This window comes from Spea bombifrons, chromosome 5 (genome assembly GCF_027358695.1).
Source record: "Spea bombifrons isolate aSpeBom1 chromosome 5, aSpeBom1.2.pri, whole genome shotgun sequence".
Taxonomy (NCBI): domain Eukaryota; kingdom Metazoa; phylum Chordata; class Amphibia; order Anura; family Pelobatidae; genus Spea; species Spea bombifrons.
This window is the reverse complement of record NC_071091.1, coordinates 82,553,691-82,570,499: the sequence shown is the minus strand read 5'-3', so window position 1 is coordinate 82,570,499 and position 16,809 is coordinate 82,553,691. Positions and strand designations below refer to the sequence as shown.

General features: G+C 38.4%; 1 protein-coding gene across 1 annotated transcript in view; it reads right to left on the bottom strand.

The window, feature by feature from the left end:
- The window catches only part of DTNA (dystrobrevin alpha), a 75,063-nt gene that overhangs the window by 6,101 nt on the left and 52,153 nt on the right, over positions 1-16,809 (bottom strand). The window contains exons 11-17 of the mRNA XM_053465999.1: positions 14,645-14,719; positions 11,875-11,967; positions 8,212-8,299; positions 7,019-7,110; positions 5,099-5,212; positions 1,077-1,173; positions 296-316 (exon numbers count right to left, since the gene is read on the bottom strand). Coding sequence (XP_053321974.1) covers positions 296-316; positions 1,077-1,173; positions 5,099-5,212; positions 7,019-7,110; positions 8,212-8,299; positions 11,875-11,967; positions 14,645-14,719 — 580 coding nt within the window. The remainder of the gene's footprint in view (positions 1-295; positions 317-1,076; positions 1,174-5,098; positions 5,213-7,018; positions 7,111-8,211; positions 8,300-11,874; positions 11,968-14,644; positions 14,720-16,809) is intronic.

Here is a 16,809-nt window from a genome sequence, read left to right as displayed (position 1 = left end):
GCAAGATATTATAGGAGTATTTGTTATTATAAGTGTACACGAGGTTATTCTCCATATACAAGGTTCCACTCGCGAGCATGCAGTGCATGTCACACAAAATCACTGTATTCATTTAGAGCAAGACGGAGCAAGAATTGTACCTCTAGCTCTTGAACTACATGTCCCATGATGCTTAGCTAGCCAAGGGATTGGCATAACGTCAAGGGAGTAAAAGCTTAACAATAAGCGCAAGTTGCCCAGACCTAATTTAGAAAGTTAGTGACAAACATAACCAACAAGCAATCAATGGACTTACAGCCTGTCTCAGTTCTTGTTCCTGGAAAAACGTCCATCCACAACATAAAAAGTAACAGTTTACATTAAACAGAATGCCAAGAAAGTATGGAATATTTAAAACACTGTACAGCCCTCAGAATCTATCCAATGCCAACTGATGTGTTATAGATTGTATATAAACCCATTAAGCACCTTATTACTAATGGCAGGTAGGGACTATATAAACAAACATTGCAGGCTTGGGTGCACCTGCCAACGGGACATGCAAATATACATAATCCTCCTATAATAAGTATGCACTAAAGTCATTATATCACCACAGTGATACCATAATACATAGTATATCATAGTCATCAAATCTACAGCAAAATTGGAGAATTCCCCATCATTAATCCAGACAAAACATTAGAAACATCCAAAAGGTGCTAATCCAAATAAACTATGTGCGTGTGTGTGTACATTATAGTATGTCATACACATAGGATAGACACGGTTCTAAATGTGCAAGGAGATTATTGCTGTTGTGATGCTGTTATGATGTTCTCATGTGGTCACAGTTAACATCAGACATTGTGCATTAATGGTAAATGATGATGTGCCATCTCTGTTCAGGAGCATTAGGGCACACATGCATTTAGCATCTACAAGGACATTATGAGTACTGAAATGGATGTACCAAAAGCTCAAATATACATATATTACTGCAGGAACCCCTGAACCCAAAGACCTTACTGAAGGTATGGACAGTATGTTACTGTCCATACCTTCAGCTGCATGTTCCAGGAGAATAGCGGCCTTACCTTTAAGAGTTTCATGAGCCCTTCAAGTTGTACCATCAGTTCCCGTCTGCTCTCCTGCAGAGCTGACATCCTCTGCTCCAGTTCATCTTTCCGCTGTCTGAATGATTATAAGAATCAATGTAGAATATGGATGATTCCTTACTGCCTTAAAGCCTTCCTTCATGTTAAACATAACTATAATCATTTTCATTTCAACATATTTTATATACCAGATTGTCTCCCTTACAGTGGCAGGAGTTGAAAAAAAAAAAAAAAAAAAAAACTATATATAAATATAGAACTATACATTTAAAAATGTTATATTTTTTAATATACTATTTAATATAATTATATATTTTTTTCTTAAATGTTCTTTATGTGCAAGAGATTCTTGTGGTTATCTCCCCAGTCTTTACAATCCCTCTGCTATATATATATATATATATATATATATATATATATATATATATATATATATATATATATATATATATATATATATATATATATATATATATATATATATATATATAGTCACTATATGTGATTAATAACAAAATTAGTACCATAGATGCTATACTTTATACTTATCTTAGAGGGGCAGAGACATCATTTGTTCACAAACATGCAGCATTCTGCTAGCTAATAAACTTCTAACAAGAACACAGCTGGTACTCACATTTAACATACTGGAATACTGAATTGTCTCCATTATGTATATACAGCAAATAAGTGGGGTTTAAGGATATCATCACCAGGCAGGGCTGTAATGAGCATGCTTTATTACACGATGTCAGCAGGAATCAGGGCTGACCGAGGGGCTTCCACTTGCAGGAATGGAGGGGTCAAATGCCAATAAACAGAGGTGGGGGAGCGATATTATAACAAGGGTGGATTAAAAAAAACCAAACCACAATATGGAGAAAGAAAACAAAGGCTGGATAGAAAGCGTGGGGGTTGAAAAGCAAGAAATAAAATGAGACAGGAGGAAGACATGAAAATGGAACGATATGCCTGAGCAGGGACGATAATGGAGATAGGGCTCCAAAATATTTTTCCTTATGAACAGAATCCAGAACAATGAAGTACATCGCATTAGTAAACTTTTGTTCGGGATGTATCTGAACATCAAACATTTTCTACGTGTAATGACATTTCTCATAATGACATGGTGGAAACGATGGCGGGTGCTGGTGGGATATGCATACTGTGCAAAAAAGTATGCATTGCTATAGGATTTGTTACCAACAATAAAAGCAAATGGAATACATGATACACATGGACAACATAGATGTGTAATCCTACCGAAATGAGCCATTTACAGAGATGCTTGCCTGAGGACTACAGGTTGGACTAAGATGGCATACAAATGCCATCTTACCATACAAATGGTACTTGCAAAACCCTTCATGAATAACATTGTGACTGCTGGGCTTATCAATGCAGTTTACAGGTTAGCATCGTCGGGATCTTGTAAAATGACAGGGATCATGTTAAAGCAGAAGGCTCGTTTCATATTGAGAAGATCCTTGTGATGTTTTGCCAGTGATCCATTACAGCAAGCCAATGCCCCTAGTCACAGCTGCATTGCGATGAAAATATTTTAAGGTATAGTAAACTGGAACTCTGAAGCACTTTGCTTTAAACCCAATGTGAATGTTATAATCGCTCACTTTTGTTTCCTTTCTATTGACAGAAGTAGGGAGACTGTTTGGTTCCAGATACAAGGAAATAATTTACGGTGCTTTATGGTTCTACGTCAGAATTCCTTGATGCCAGAGGCATTATTCCAACCTGGAAATAGAATTCCTGCTGACAGCATAAAAGTATCATTATGGTGGTAATTCACCAAAATCACACATTTTGGATAGGTAATATTGCTCTAGAAGGTAAGGAAATAATATGCTGTAATATTTTATGCATCTATTACCGTATTTGCTCGATTATAAGACGACCCTGATTATAAGACGATCCCCCAAATCTTAATATTAATTTAAGAAAAAAAGAAAAAGCCTGAATATAAGATGACCCTGTAGGAAAAAAGTTTTACCAGTAAATGTTAAATCATTTAAACTATTTTTTTTTAATAAAAGCTATGATTGAAAACCCACTCTGGCACTTAGAGGGTTAAAAGGCATATTATGGGGAAGAGTGGCATATAGGGAGGTTTAAGGCATTTCAGGAGGCAGAGTGGCGTATAGAGGGTTAAAAAGGCATTTCTGGAGGCAGAGTGGCATTAAGGGGGTTAAAAGGCATTTCACAGAGCACCCTGCCTCCAGAAATGCCTTATGCCCCCCATTTAACACTCTGATCTTTGACAGCACGCAGACAACCCCTGCTGCTAGCCACACCTCCTTCCGGCTGCAGCGGAAGTTGTCTACGCGAATCGCGTAGACATCTACACGCTGCCCCAGCTGCACACCGGGGACTCTGAAGTACCGGTAAGTGGGGGGGGGTTTGAGACAGGAGGATCCAGATCCCCTGCAGCTGCGGGGGATCTGGATCTTAGTCGTCTCATTGCTCATAGTCAGACTTTGAGGTCTGATTATAAGACGGCCCCGATTATAAGACGAGGGGTATTTTTCAGAACATTTGCTCTGAAAAAAACCTTGTCTTATAATCGAGCAAATACGGTATATTCAGTCTAAGGTCCTGTTATACGGAACTATATCATGATCATACCAAAGAACCTATTTGGCCTAGCTGGAGGGGGGAAGGGACAACAAGTGATGCTTACAAAACTCACTTGACATTGGTTGTCATGGTAACTGAATTCTTTAACACAGCCATATGCTGGGTTACAGAAAGGGTCACCCTTCCATTTTCTTTATGAGCTTCCATTATAAACAAGTAGTGTACGTTCAATGCACTGGATTGTATGTTTCATAATATGGAAACCGGTCATGTAATTTCTATGAATCAAAATAACACTGAGAAATCAAAAACATAGAATTTCACGGCAGATAGGAACAATTTGGCCCATCTACGTCTGCCCATTAGCTTCCTGCTGTAATGACTGAAACATTAATCAGTTCGTGGTCTCATTTTAGATTCAGGATAGTCGTGCTATGCATGTTTACATTCACTTACTGTATTAACCACCACCACTTTTGCTGGGAGGCTGTTCTACTCTGAGTAAAGTAGAACTTCCTTACATTACATCTAAGTCTCTCACCCTCTAGTTTTATGCCATGACCTCTTGTTCTAACATTTCTGCTTCTTTGAAATAAACGTTCCTCCTATACCTCCTGTTGAGTCTCTCTTTAGGGAGATTTTTCCTATCAGCCCCCCATTCCCCTTTCTCTTCTGTCCATAACAGAGATTCCATAGTCTTGCTTGACCCCTGCAAACCATTCACCACTTTAGTAGCCCTCCTCTGAACGCTCTCCAACATATCTCCAGAGCTGTACACAATAATCTAGGAGAGGTCCGACCAGTGATCTGTAAAGCGGCAGAACAACCCCCACCTCCGGCTACTAATGCCACTCGCTATATGCCTGCTTGCTTTTCCGACTTTTACTTTTATGACAGAACAGTGTCCCCAATGCTATATTTTTACTTTGACTTATTTTACATTTATCAACATTACACTGCTGCTAAGAATCATATATGAAATGTAAAAACTGTTGGTTTATTATCCTGTATACGTAAATATTCTTCTTTTCTTCTCTCTTTCTTTTTTGGTATTACATGTCTCTTTAGGATCAGCGTTATCAGTTCATTGTTGAAACCATCAATGTAACGGGAACCTGCGCACATCACCTACTCCATTCTCCCTGTCTGGGCTCTGAGAATAGTTGATTTTGTTGAATTAAAACAAATTAACCATAAGTTGATGGAAAGCAAACAGTCATGATTCCTGTGGAGAACTATATTGTTACCTCATAAATTTACATGCATTCCATTCCAAAATATGCCTATATAAAAGACTTTTGTTTCAGCCAGGCTTTCCGTTAAGGTTTCCACACACCTGGGCGATGTTGGGAAACATGTAGAAGGTTTTAGCAGATTACAGCTTGCTTGCAAATGGTCGGTGAATGTACCTGAGGAGTCTGAGCTCTGCCAGCAGAGTGGGGTTCTGATGTGCTTTCTCAGGTGTGGGCTGAGAGGCCTGTTCATGCTCAATTCGCAACCTCTGGATTTCTTGCAATATTTCTCTTAAAAGAGAGAAAATGGAATATTTAACTATGGATCATTCATGGAGGGAAGAGTGCTTTCTGCGATTAGTAGGAAGAGAGAGAACAAAAGAAAGTGTGAAGGATGGATTTTATATTTCTACTTATCATGCTTTTATGTAAAGGTTTCCATTGTCAGCCTTCAGGTAAAACCTAAAAAGAAAAGATTCTCAGAAGCAACAGCGGCTAAATGGCGTAGCTGAGAGAACCTAACCGGTAAGATGCTTTGCTATAGATCCTGGTTATTCAGGTAATGGCCAGTTTGAAATATCATGGATAAGTAACTTGAAGACCGTCTCCTTCCCTTTATTCGTAGTCTCCAGCACCCCTTAGGGATCCAGTAAACTATCCCAAGCATGAGGGTTCAACAAGGCTTAAATCTGCCTCCATTCATTCATCGTCTCAGCAGTAGTTGTCCTTTCTCAGTATCTCTGCACCATCTCTCCATTTGTAGTCCTGAACAGTTAACAATCTAATGGTAAATCTGAATGGTTTATTGAATGGTGCTGAAGAGAAATACATGCAAGTGATAGGGTGATTTTATGTTTTTATATACAAGGTACTGCTAAATGTGGTTGTGTTGGTTATTTTCCCCAATCTGATGGTCTCTAGCTGTGATATAATATTATAAACTGGGTTCTAGCTTCAAACGATAATCCCAGTTTATGCTAAAATGAAATATATACTGTTAACAATAGACATTTGTCCTGACAGCATCTGATAACGAATGGATAAGATGGCGCAGAGGTGGGAAATATATTAATTGGCAAGATTACTGTAAAATGGCAAGACAGGTGATATACATATTGAGGAGGATGGTTAGAGTTTATATGTGTTTAGCATGTAAATGGTGTATGAGGATGGCCACAGAATATGTTTAGCATTCACAGGAGAGAGAATGAACTGGGATGGCCATGTATTTAATAGGACAGACACTCGACCAAACCGGTAAAATGGAAATCTAAAAATGCAGACGAGATAAACAAATTGGGGAAGCATGAGAAAAGTGCATCCTTTATACAACGTATACAAATCTATAGATACAATGTAATGACTAAAATAACAATTAAACAAAAAAAAAAGTAAAACTAATTCCATTATTATTGTAACTTGTATATTTATAATAATAATAATAATAACAGGGAATACCGATGTTACAGGCAATATGTGGCGGCTAAGCATTGTGTAAGAGGCAGACTGCTTAAGGCATAATGTGAAATCTGAACAGTTTTATACGGTATCTAACCACACAGGCTAGAAAGATTAATAAATTGGTCAAAAAGGCTATCATAGATCAAAATATTGTTTCCTACTTTGCTAGAGTAGGACTGTATATAATGCCTGGTGTTCAGGTCTCCGTGTTTGTACAGAATTTCACACAAACTAGGTCTGTAACATGTGGATCTTAAGGGGACTGGCTTGCTTGATAAAATGTTAAAGGTAAAAAAAAATCTTAATCTCCACAGTAAATTATATATCGTATAAAATATATACATTTTTTGCACTTTATATATGTATATATACGTACAGTATATATCGATATGATAGGTATATCATTAAATGTGCTATGATTAACATGAGGTGCTTTTGTGTGTAAAATTGAGTGGTCCTCTTTTGCCTTTTGTCTGTTTGGAAAAGGGGAGACAAGCCTTGTCAGAACTTGTTCAGAGGTATTGGAATAATAAGACAATGATGGCAAAATTGCATGATGATGACATGTTAATATATAGGTATATTGTATAAAATTTATAAAACGAGTAAAACTCAAAACTTAGTATTTGTATGTACCTGTTCTTGTTTTCAAGTTCTGCTATAAGCTGCCTCTGTTGCTTATTTGCATCAATAGTGAAGGAAATGTCTGGACCCCCTCTCTGCTGAACCTGCTGATACGAAACAAACAATTGGGATGAAACCTCTCTAAAAAAATCCTATTCACAATCAACACAAAAGACAGAGCCATTCAGAAAATTGGATTGCAGCATTTTAACTACACCGAATCACCTATTCCCTTTACCCTAAAGAGAACAAGTCTTCTATCTCATGGACGTCATAATCCTGTTTATTATTTTTTTTTTATTATTATTTTGTCTGTCGATACGATGCACTCAGTAAGTACTGGGATATGCATAAAAATCCATTCCAGCAGACTATGTCAATACGGTACAGATGCTATTCTTTCAGTGAGGATTATGGTATCCAAATATACAACAGATTCAGCTGGAACACAAATCAAGTAAACACAAGATTACATAGATGTGCAATTACAATACCATTTCAGAATGGAACGAAGCACTTCAATTATGCTTTGTAATTACAGGATCTTATTTGTATCTTGTTCCTTGTGCTTTTTATGTACATAATGGTTTTCCTGTTTTCAGGTAGAGACTCGTTAGTAAAGTACGTTCTTGATCCTAAATTGCTTCAAACGCATCTATATGTACAGTCGTGTGAAAGTACATCCTCTATGGTATTACATATCAGCATATAATAACAATCATCTTAATCAACCTAATCTAAATATTAGGTAACTACAACCTCAGATTTCATGGGCCAACATCAATTATGTAAGATGTATGTATCAGTTCACATATAAGACCTCACATATCTCTTATCATCCTATGAAGAACTGTCCACTAGGTGTCACAAACATGTCTCTTCTCTGGGACCAATATGGACACATCCAATTGTGTTAACGTCATTAATCCACATTCTGAAAACAATTTGTTTTGTCATAACACAGTAATAGTTGTACATGGCTTGCTACAGCACAATTACTGTTATACAAGTCGGACACAATTTGACAAAACAAGAAAATGTTTGTCATGCAAATTAATGTAAATACAATACTGCGCACTAACTTTGTCTTAGACCAATTTTCTATCACTCTAAGACATTTATGTGGATAATAGCGTCACAGTCATAGATAAAAGGAGGGTTATGGTCATGTCAGTGCTTGTAAAGTTCATATTAGCTGTACTTACTGTAGAAGTGGTTTCTGCCGCCAGCCTGGCTGCATATCTGGCAATCAATCTGTGTTCTTCATCTAGGCGGCTTGGGCTGTCAAGCATACTGTGTACAGGATGTCACGGAAGAGAAAGAGTGGGCAAGAAACGACAAGCGTGTCAATGTCTTCTTCATACAGAGCTTTCTCGTACAGATTACAGAATTCAAAACTCAACCTGTCATATTCACTCTCTAATTAGATATGTGTGTATTTATTTGGACGTTCACCTTTTGTGCAATATACCCCCACCTCCTTCTAGATTGTAAGCTCCTTTGAGCAGGGTTCCCCTTAATTTTTATTCCTGTAAGTCCAAACTGTTATGTGATGCACTACTTGTTATTCATCATTTATTGTTTTATATCTGTATAGCACCATCAGATTTTGCGGCACCATACAACGGGTAAACAGGACATAACAAGTAGTGCACAACATTACAATTTGACAAACCTAAAGGTAATGAGGGCCCTACTGAAATGAGCTTACAGTTTTTACATTTACCCTTTATACAGCGCTGTGGTATATGATGGTGCTATATAAATCAAATTTTATATCTACAATTATCATGCAACTTCAAAACAAAAAAAAAAATCTTATTCAACCTTCATTTCTTCTAAGACAACATTGGGGAGGGTAAACTATATTACAGACATGATTTCCCCGACGTTTCAACAATCTAACAAAACAAGACAGTTATTTATGACTATAGATTAGGTGCTAGTTACCAATGTGTGATATAAGCAAAACAATATTAAACCTAGGAGTTTAAACACACAAAACAATTGCACATAAAAATAAATAGCTGGAAATAGTTTTAAAAAATAAATGGGAACAGTTCTAGAAACACTGCAATAAAAATGAGATACAGTTAAAGTCCTGCACAGCTTTTAAGCCCAACAAGAGAAGTATAAAGCGACGAGTAATGGGAAGCATGGAGAATATGTTTGGGGGATGTTTCAGTGGTAGGAGCAGAAGCTATAGCGGTGCAGACTCAAGGAATGCTTTATAAGGTTAATGTCATGTATTCAGAATTTGCACTACATAGCAATATACACACTAAAGCTAGATAACCTCGCAGTGCAGATCTTAGCCATTACTGCTTGGTTTGACACACACCATCATTCTGTGCTGTATTGACCATTTAATGATTCAAGTCTCAACAAAAAAAGACATTAAAAATCCAATGCTTCAACAACCTTTTTATGGCTGCCAAACCAGGGGTTCTCCCTTGGCATGCCTTTACCATGTAATGAGACCAAAATCTACATTTTTCGACATTACCCTGAAACTTCTTAATTACCATGGATCAGAGCAGATGCAGTTCTTTGGATTTTGCAGTGAACTTTAAGACCAGAATTCTTTATGAAAGTACTTCAGATTCCATGTCCGTCTGTGTCACACGAGTTGTAGGACGCTGGCTGATTTTATATTCCAGCTAATACAGGTTGAAATTTAAATAGTTCACCAAAAGTTACTGGAGACATCATGTATGCATGAGGTCTGGTGGATTGCACATTATGATATATATATATATTTTTTTTTACAATACAGGACTAAACATCCAAAATGAAATCACGCATATTGATTCTAATTTGGAAAAACTGTATTGTTTTCAGTCTTCATTATGTTGTAAATTAACTTTGAAATAAACTAAAGTCATATTTATTTCCCTTTCCTGATTAGATGCATTGAGCCATACAAGAAAAATAGCAAATTGCAGCGGAAACATTGATGTGACTAATGTTTTAGAAGGTACAATGATGTGTGAAAACCTTTTGATTACAGATTTCGATCAGAAACGTCAATGAAACTTTTTTCCTTTCTTTAAAAATAGACATTTGCCTCTATGCCCGAGTATACCACACTACTTGCATCAAATATATTTTAAATACCCCCACATGAAAGCAAGTTGCTAGCCTCCAACATTGGAGCTAGGGCAGTGCTTCTGGCTTAGTACCTGGTTATCCACTAGGACCTGTAGGCTTCTTCTTGGAGGACCCCAAATGCTAAGTTTCTAGTGAGGCCGCAGGCTGACCATCCTACACACTATTTCACCTTGGAGGATATGGGCTGACAACTAAAAGGGACGAAAGCTAGGAAGAGCCCCCCCCCCCCAGCAGTTTAGATCTAGAACTGCTCTGGCACTTGCCCACCTAACAAAATTGCCCATTCCTGGCCAGTATCTGATTCCCACTTCCACTGACCAGCTCTGTCCCAATGTTAACAGAATGGTCGTTTGTGAGGTGGTGGGGTTCACAACGTGTGTGTTTCTGCAAAAGTTTAAAGGTAACTTTGTGCATCTATAAGAGGCTACTGGCAGAGTATTGTCCGAACTAAAGGACAAGAAATAGGGTGATCTGCAAGCAATGATTATAACAGCATGAAACAACTGTTTTGTCTTAATATTCCCAACCTGTGGAGCACAAGAGACTATATTATCCCCCACACCATCTGTACGGATGCTAAAGTTAACATGTTACATACTATTAATAGCCATTAAAACACATTTTGATTTGTATCTTGTACCGTCCTCTGATTGTGTGAATGTTTTCTGCCCATGTTCTTTTTTCATATTTATTCACAGTTTTGCTGTCTCTTTGAACTTAACATAGTTCTGCAATCCCATGTTTGCCGCAGTCTCTGTGTGCATATCCTTTAAGTAATGCATTTAATTCAAGTGAAACTGCCCATCTAAATCATTAATGACCATCCCGCAAGTTAATGATTAATATCACCATCTGCTGATAAATACCCAAGTATACGAATAATGTTACATACAATGTAACAAATCACAGATATGCTGTGTTGCAGTGATTGACAAATCCTTTGAGCCAGGTAAGCCAAAAGCTCAGAGATTTCTAGACCTGGCTCCTAACTTTTTTGTTCATAAAATGTTGTATACCACTCCATGATTCATCTGTCTGGCTCCTACTTTCTACTCAAATCTGTCCAGCACTACCCTACAGCGTACCACAAAGCTAAAATCTGGTGTATAAGGGAACAAGGAAGGATATCTTGGCCACGTGGGTCTGTGTAATGCATGCTGTGATCTGCTGGATACAGCATGGGAAGATCTAAAGTTAGCACAACTGAGAATGTTTTTTCTACATTAAGAATAATAGTGATTTTCTCAAACCGTATCAGGAGTGTGTGGCTGAGCTGTGGTGATGTGTCTTAGGTTCTTTAACCGACAAATCTCCTTAGTGAGCAAACCAGAGAGCCGAGTAAGCCCACATTACGTATTGCTCATTCATACCCATATCCACCAACTCGTTTGCTCTTCAGCTTAAATCAATTGCCTGGCTAATAGACTGCCATTTTGTTTCCTGAAAGAGGGCCAATAATGAGAACTGAGTAGGACAATGAGTGTCCTGTTATAAGAAGTATATTGTACCGTCAAAATGGGCTTCATGTAAAAATCATTCTTCTTGTAAAAATAAAAAAGGGCCACATGAAAGGCAATTGGGATATGGAAGCTTGAAACCATGGACTATGGCTACAATAGGCAGAAGTGCCAATATAGCACTCTCACTTGTCTCCTGTTTGACACTCGAGTCTCACACGTGGTAAATTTACTCCTTCCCAAGTGCACATAGTATGCTTTAAACTCTACTTTGATGACATGATCCAAGCCTTAACTAACCATGAAGGGTTGTTCTGCAGCATGCTGGCATACACCCCGATGAGAACATGTTCATCAGCCAGCCTGTCTGCCACATCCAAGCTGTACTGTAACCTAGAACAAGGGTTTACAAATGTCACAAATGGTGGGATTTCATTTGAAAATCCAGATACTGAAAATCAAGTCTGAATCTACTAATAGCAAGCTACATGCGCGACAAGATGACCAGGAGACATATTATGGTAGGTGGGAGTAAAAACCAATGCATGTGTTACATGAACAGCCAAAAGAATTTCACTACATATATGTTTGGTTTAGTAAATGCTTCAGGCACAGAGAGATGTTATAATTCTCAAACTGTAATCTAAATTTTGGATGCAGAGTAAACCATGCAATTAACTGGAAGAACTTTTAAGGAAACCAAAACTGTCATAATTAAAACCATTCGATGCACACAAGAGATAAAAACAATTTGTGGACACATTTACTTTACAGTTCGGACTCAGTTTGCACATAAAGTTTTATTGTTGCCATCTTATATTGATGATCTTATATGACTACAGCCCTTCCTGACTCACAAATAAATACCGTATTGGCTCGGATATAGGCCGCCCCCGTATATAGGCCGGACCCTAAAAGTTTGGTGCTTTTTTAAAGGAAAAGTTTTTTTCTTTAAAAAAGCACCAAAAAAACATGCTGCCACTCTGTCTCCCCCCCCCCGAGATATGCTGCCACTGTCCCCCCCCGAGATATGCTGCCACTGTCCCCCCCGAGATATGCTGCCATTGTCTCCCCCCCCAGAGATATGCTGCCACTGTCTCCCCCCCCCGAGATATGCTGCCACTGTGCTCCTCCTCCCCCCCGAGATATGCATGTTCCGGGCGTCGGGCGCTAGACTTAAAGTGGGGGAAAAAAGCGCGGCCTATATTCGAGCCAATACGGTAATACAAAAAAGTGCGAATGAGAATTTCGGTCTACAAAATACGGCAATGGTGTTTGGTGTCCTGAGCCTCCTGTATCCAGCTCACCCGGCCTTACACCGGACAGACCTTCTTCTCGATGTACAGATTCCTGCCAGTTTCTGTGTTGGATGTGGGGGTAATACACTCAGGCAAACAAATGGTTTCAGATGTTACATAAACAGAGAGCAACAAACTGTTTCAGATGAACTAAACACCTAGCGTACATAAAAAGAAAGAAAAAAAGTTTCCTTTGCTGTGTCCCTTGAAATGCCTAATGCTAGATTCTTTAGTATCTTCTCCGGTGTAGTAAAAAGCCGTAAATCTGCTTACAAAGGCAGGCATTTACTTGACAAGGAAAATGGAAGGGGAGCTCAGGCATCTCCGGACACAAGAGGCCGGCAAAGCTTACATATCAAACCAAGCTAGAGATTCATGTGTACTCCTCAGCATGGGACAGAGAGCAAGGGAGAAACCTAAGCCGATGTACACAGGAGCAGCCCAAATGAAGGTGACCTGCTGGCGACTGTTTTAGAAAATCAGCCCTGTTTGGAACATAAAATATTTAGGGTTTTTCTGTATTAATCATACATATTGTGAAAACATGCCAGCTAAGCATGTAAGGGAGAGTTAGAATTGACACAATCTTTAAACTTACTCATTTAGAAGAACCATTTTGCAGTAACGGACTGCTCTTGCAACAGTGTGTGTGTGTATATTATATACACACACACACACACACGTACAGTGCTAAATCCAGGAACTGGTCATACCGCAGAATATACCGCAGATACAGAGGAGAATCTCTCAGCATAGTGCATTTTAATGCAGTTGTAGGTACTCTCAGGCTTCCAATGAGATATTTATCAGATACTTATGTAAGTATAGCCTGATGTATAAGATAAAATGTATTCACCAATATTTTTGCAACATATAGAATGCTTTTTAGTGTACTGTCATTAATACACGATTTACTTGTGATGGATCTATACTGACTTCTATATAAAGAAATATTATACTGATACTACTAAAGGTGCTGTTCTACCTAGATACCCTTTAGCACACTTCCTAAATAAACTAGATAGCAGATCTGTCATTCTTTTGAAGGTTTAGTCACTTAAAAAAGCTAAGATGATTTTTGTTTCTATGGAAACAGATGATTCATGCTGCCTTTTGTGTACATAACAATTAAACTTAATCTGCCATACTTTCTAAAATAAATAGGAGACACCATTGTGCAGTTGAACTGCCAGCTCTATGTGCTGGTGGCTTCGGTTGCCCACAGGTTATGTCTGAAGACTTAAAACAGACAAAGAAGGAAGCCTGGTGTGGCTTCAGAAACGGAAGCTGGTTGTCACTCACTGCTCCTTCTGATTCATTGATATATTAATTTTTGAGTGTTTACATTGGCGGTTAGGCTCGTAGCATATTGGGAACATATTCATGTTTTATGTATGACAGATTTTCAAATTCTTTGCATAAATATGAATAGGGCAAAGTTTTACATCATTAAATTATTTCTGGGTAGGATTTGGGCATTCAGAAGTATTGATGCTAAGTGTTACATTTAGCAAAGTTGGTGGAACAGCACCTTTAGCACAGGTGGCTACAAGCACTTTAATATTTACTTATGTTTATTAGAAGTAGCAGGATAGAAGATTAGAGCAAGATTCCAATATGCATAAAAGGTAGGCACTAGACTATTCTTTTTAAGAACCGCAGGCACATTCATGCACGCTTAGTGTTTGCCTTGTTAGAATTTACAGATAGTAGCACACGGGGTTTGGCGTTAGTTATTTAACTACATATCGCTAGCACACCACACCACTTACCCTTTTCCTTTCAGCAAAGTTGGAGCGGCCCTAGCCAGCTGTCTGCTCTGCTCTACTTCAGTAGTCTTTTGAGAGCTGCTCAGCAAGATAAAAAAGTAACTGAGAAAAGACTCAGGACAGGCTAGCAAGGTCAGGCGGGAGGCAGGAATGGTGATATACAAAACACAGACTTCGCACTGATTATCAAACAATTACGATGTCGACAGTTTGCCTTAAAAGAAAGATGTATGAAATCGGGAAACATTTAGGCTGGCAAGAAAAATTAAGAGAACCCTTTGGAATTACCTGTTTTTCTGCATTAATTGTCCAGATGTAGATCAGATCTACATTTAAGTCGCAAGTATAGACAAACACTTTGCTTAATCCAATAGCACACAATGATAATCTTCCATCTCTTTATTGAACGCACCCATTAAACGACCACAGTGAACCTTCTTTGGTAGCAATAACCTCAAACAAGGGCTTCCGGTAGTTGTGGATCAGACCTGCACAGCATTCAGGAGGAATTTTAGACCATTCTTCCTTACAGAACTGCTTAAGCTCAACCATATTCCTAGGATGTCTGGTGTGAACGGCTCTCTTGAGGTCATTTCACAGCATCTCTAATAGGTTTAGATTCGGGCCCTGACTGGGCCACTCCAAAAGGTGTACTTTCTTATTTTAAGTCATTCTGTAGTAGATTGATGTTTAAGGTCACTGTCCTGCTGCATTACACAACCTCTACTGAGCTTCAGCTGGTGGAAAGCCACCCTGACTTTATCCTGTACCGGGGTTTTCTGTAAAGCCGTCCACCCGATAAGCCACCCCGCGGCCGCTTATTTAAGGTGAGCGGCTATATGGGGTTAAACATTACCTGAGCCCATATCAGTGGTTATAACTCCCCTTTAACTATTTCTACCGGTACCAGTACAGATTAAGATATGCATGTATTCTTTAAAAGTGATGATGAGTTGGAATTCAAAGGCTTTGAAAGTCCATTAAGATTTGACCAGACAATGTACCATATGGAGTATGGTTGGTTATATTACAAAATTTGAACTGTCAGTTTGATTAAACCAGGGCTTGACAAATTTGTTGTGAATCTAGGCGCCAGCTAAAAAAGTTAGGCGCCAGGATTTTTTTTAAACTAACAGTTGGTCAGGAGTGATCTGATCATCATCATCAGCCCACTTACTAAACTCACAGCGTTTTACCTAGAAGCACCCTGGACAGTGAAGCCCCCACAAAAAAAAAGGTTTTTACATTTAACGGCCCTTAGCGGCTTTACGGAAAACCCCTGTATGATACCTTGATATCAGTGGGTGGTCCTGCTGACATCGCAGAAAACACCCCATTTAAAAGAGGACCCCTTCCCACGAGCCAGAGGATTCGGGTGTTGACCCGAAGAACGGGAGAAGGAGTTCTCTGGGCCAAACCCAGAGAGTTCCCAGGTATGGTTATAATATTAGGACACTAGACTTGTGTGAAGAGACTTGTAATAAAAGGGTCAATAGAGAGGATCACTCGCTCTATTAGGGTCACCAGAGATTAAAAATAGTTCCATATTTATGCTTATAATTAATGGCATAGCATACTTTTAGGATAGATAGTTGTTGTGAGAGCCCTACCTTCATAAAAGTAAGCTAAACTGCATATGAATCCAGATTTCATTTAGTGTTTTTCACTAAATCCTTTTTATTAGTAGGATACAATGTGAACGAAAGAAGAAGTCTCCGGAGCCGTGGATAAATATGAATGTTATTTCCTTTCATTTTGAAATGTTTTTCTAACATAGTCGGTGAGTTGGCAGGAGCCCATACCCCGAGCAAGTTTTCTTTGTTCAAGGTGATAGAGAGCGGTCCCTGTACAACAGGAGGTTAAATACAGAGCTTCCCATTCAATTAAACGAAGCACTAGATTATTTGTCACTTTACATTAGACAGAAAATACAATTAGTAAATACATTTGGGAGCGGGTCTATGTAGGATTAACAGCTTCCAGATGCAATTAATGTATATTATATCAGTAGCAACAACAGTTATACCGCTTATCAAAACTCATTTTAATTCAAGACAAACATCTAGTTGTAATTCATATGCACGGTGTAAAAAATATGTAGTTAGTCAAAAACATTGTAGTTGAAGGATATAGTCAACACGTGGTACATTTTACATGGAAAAAATAGA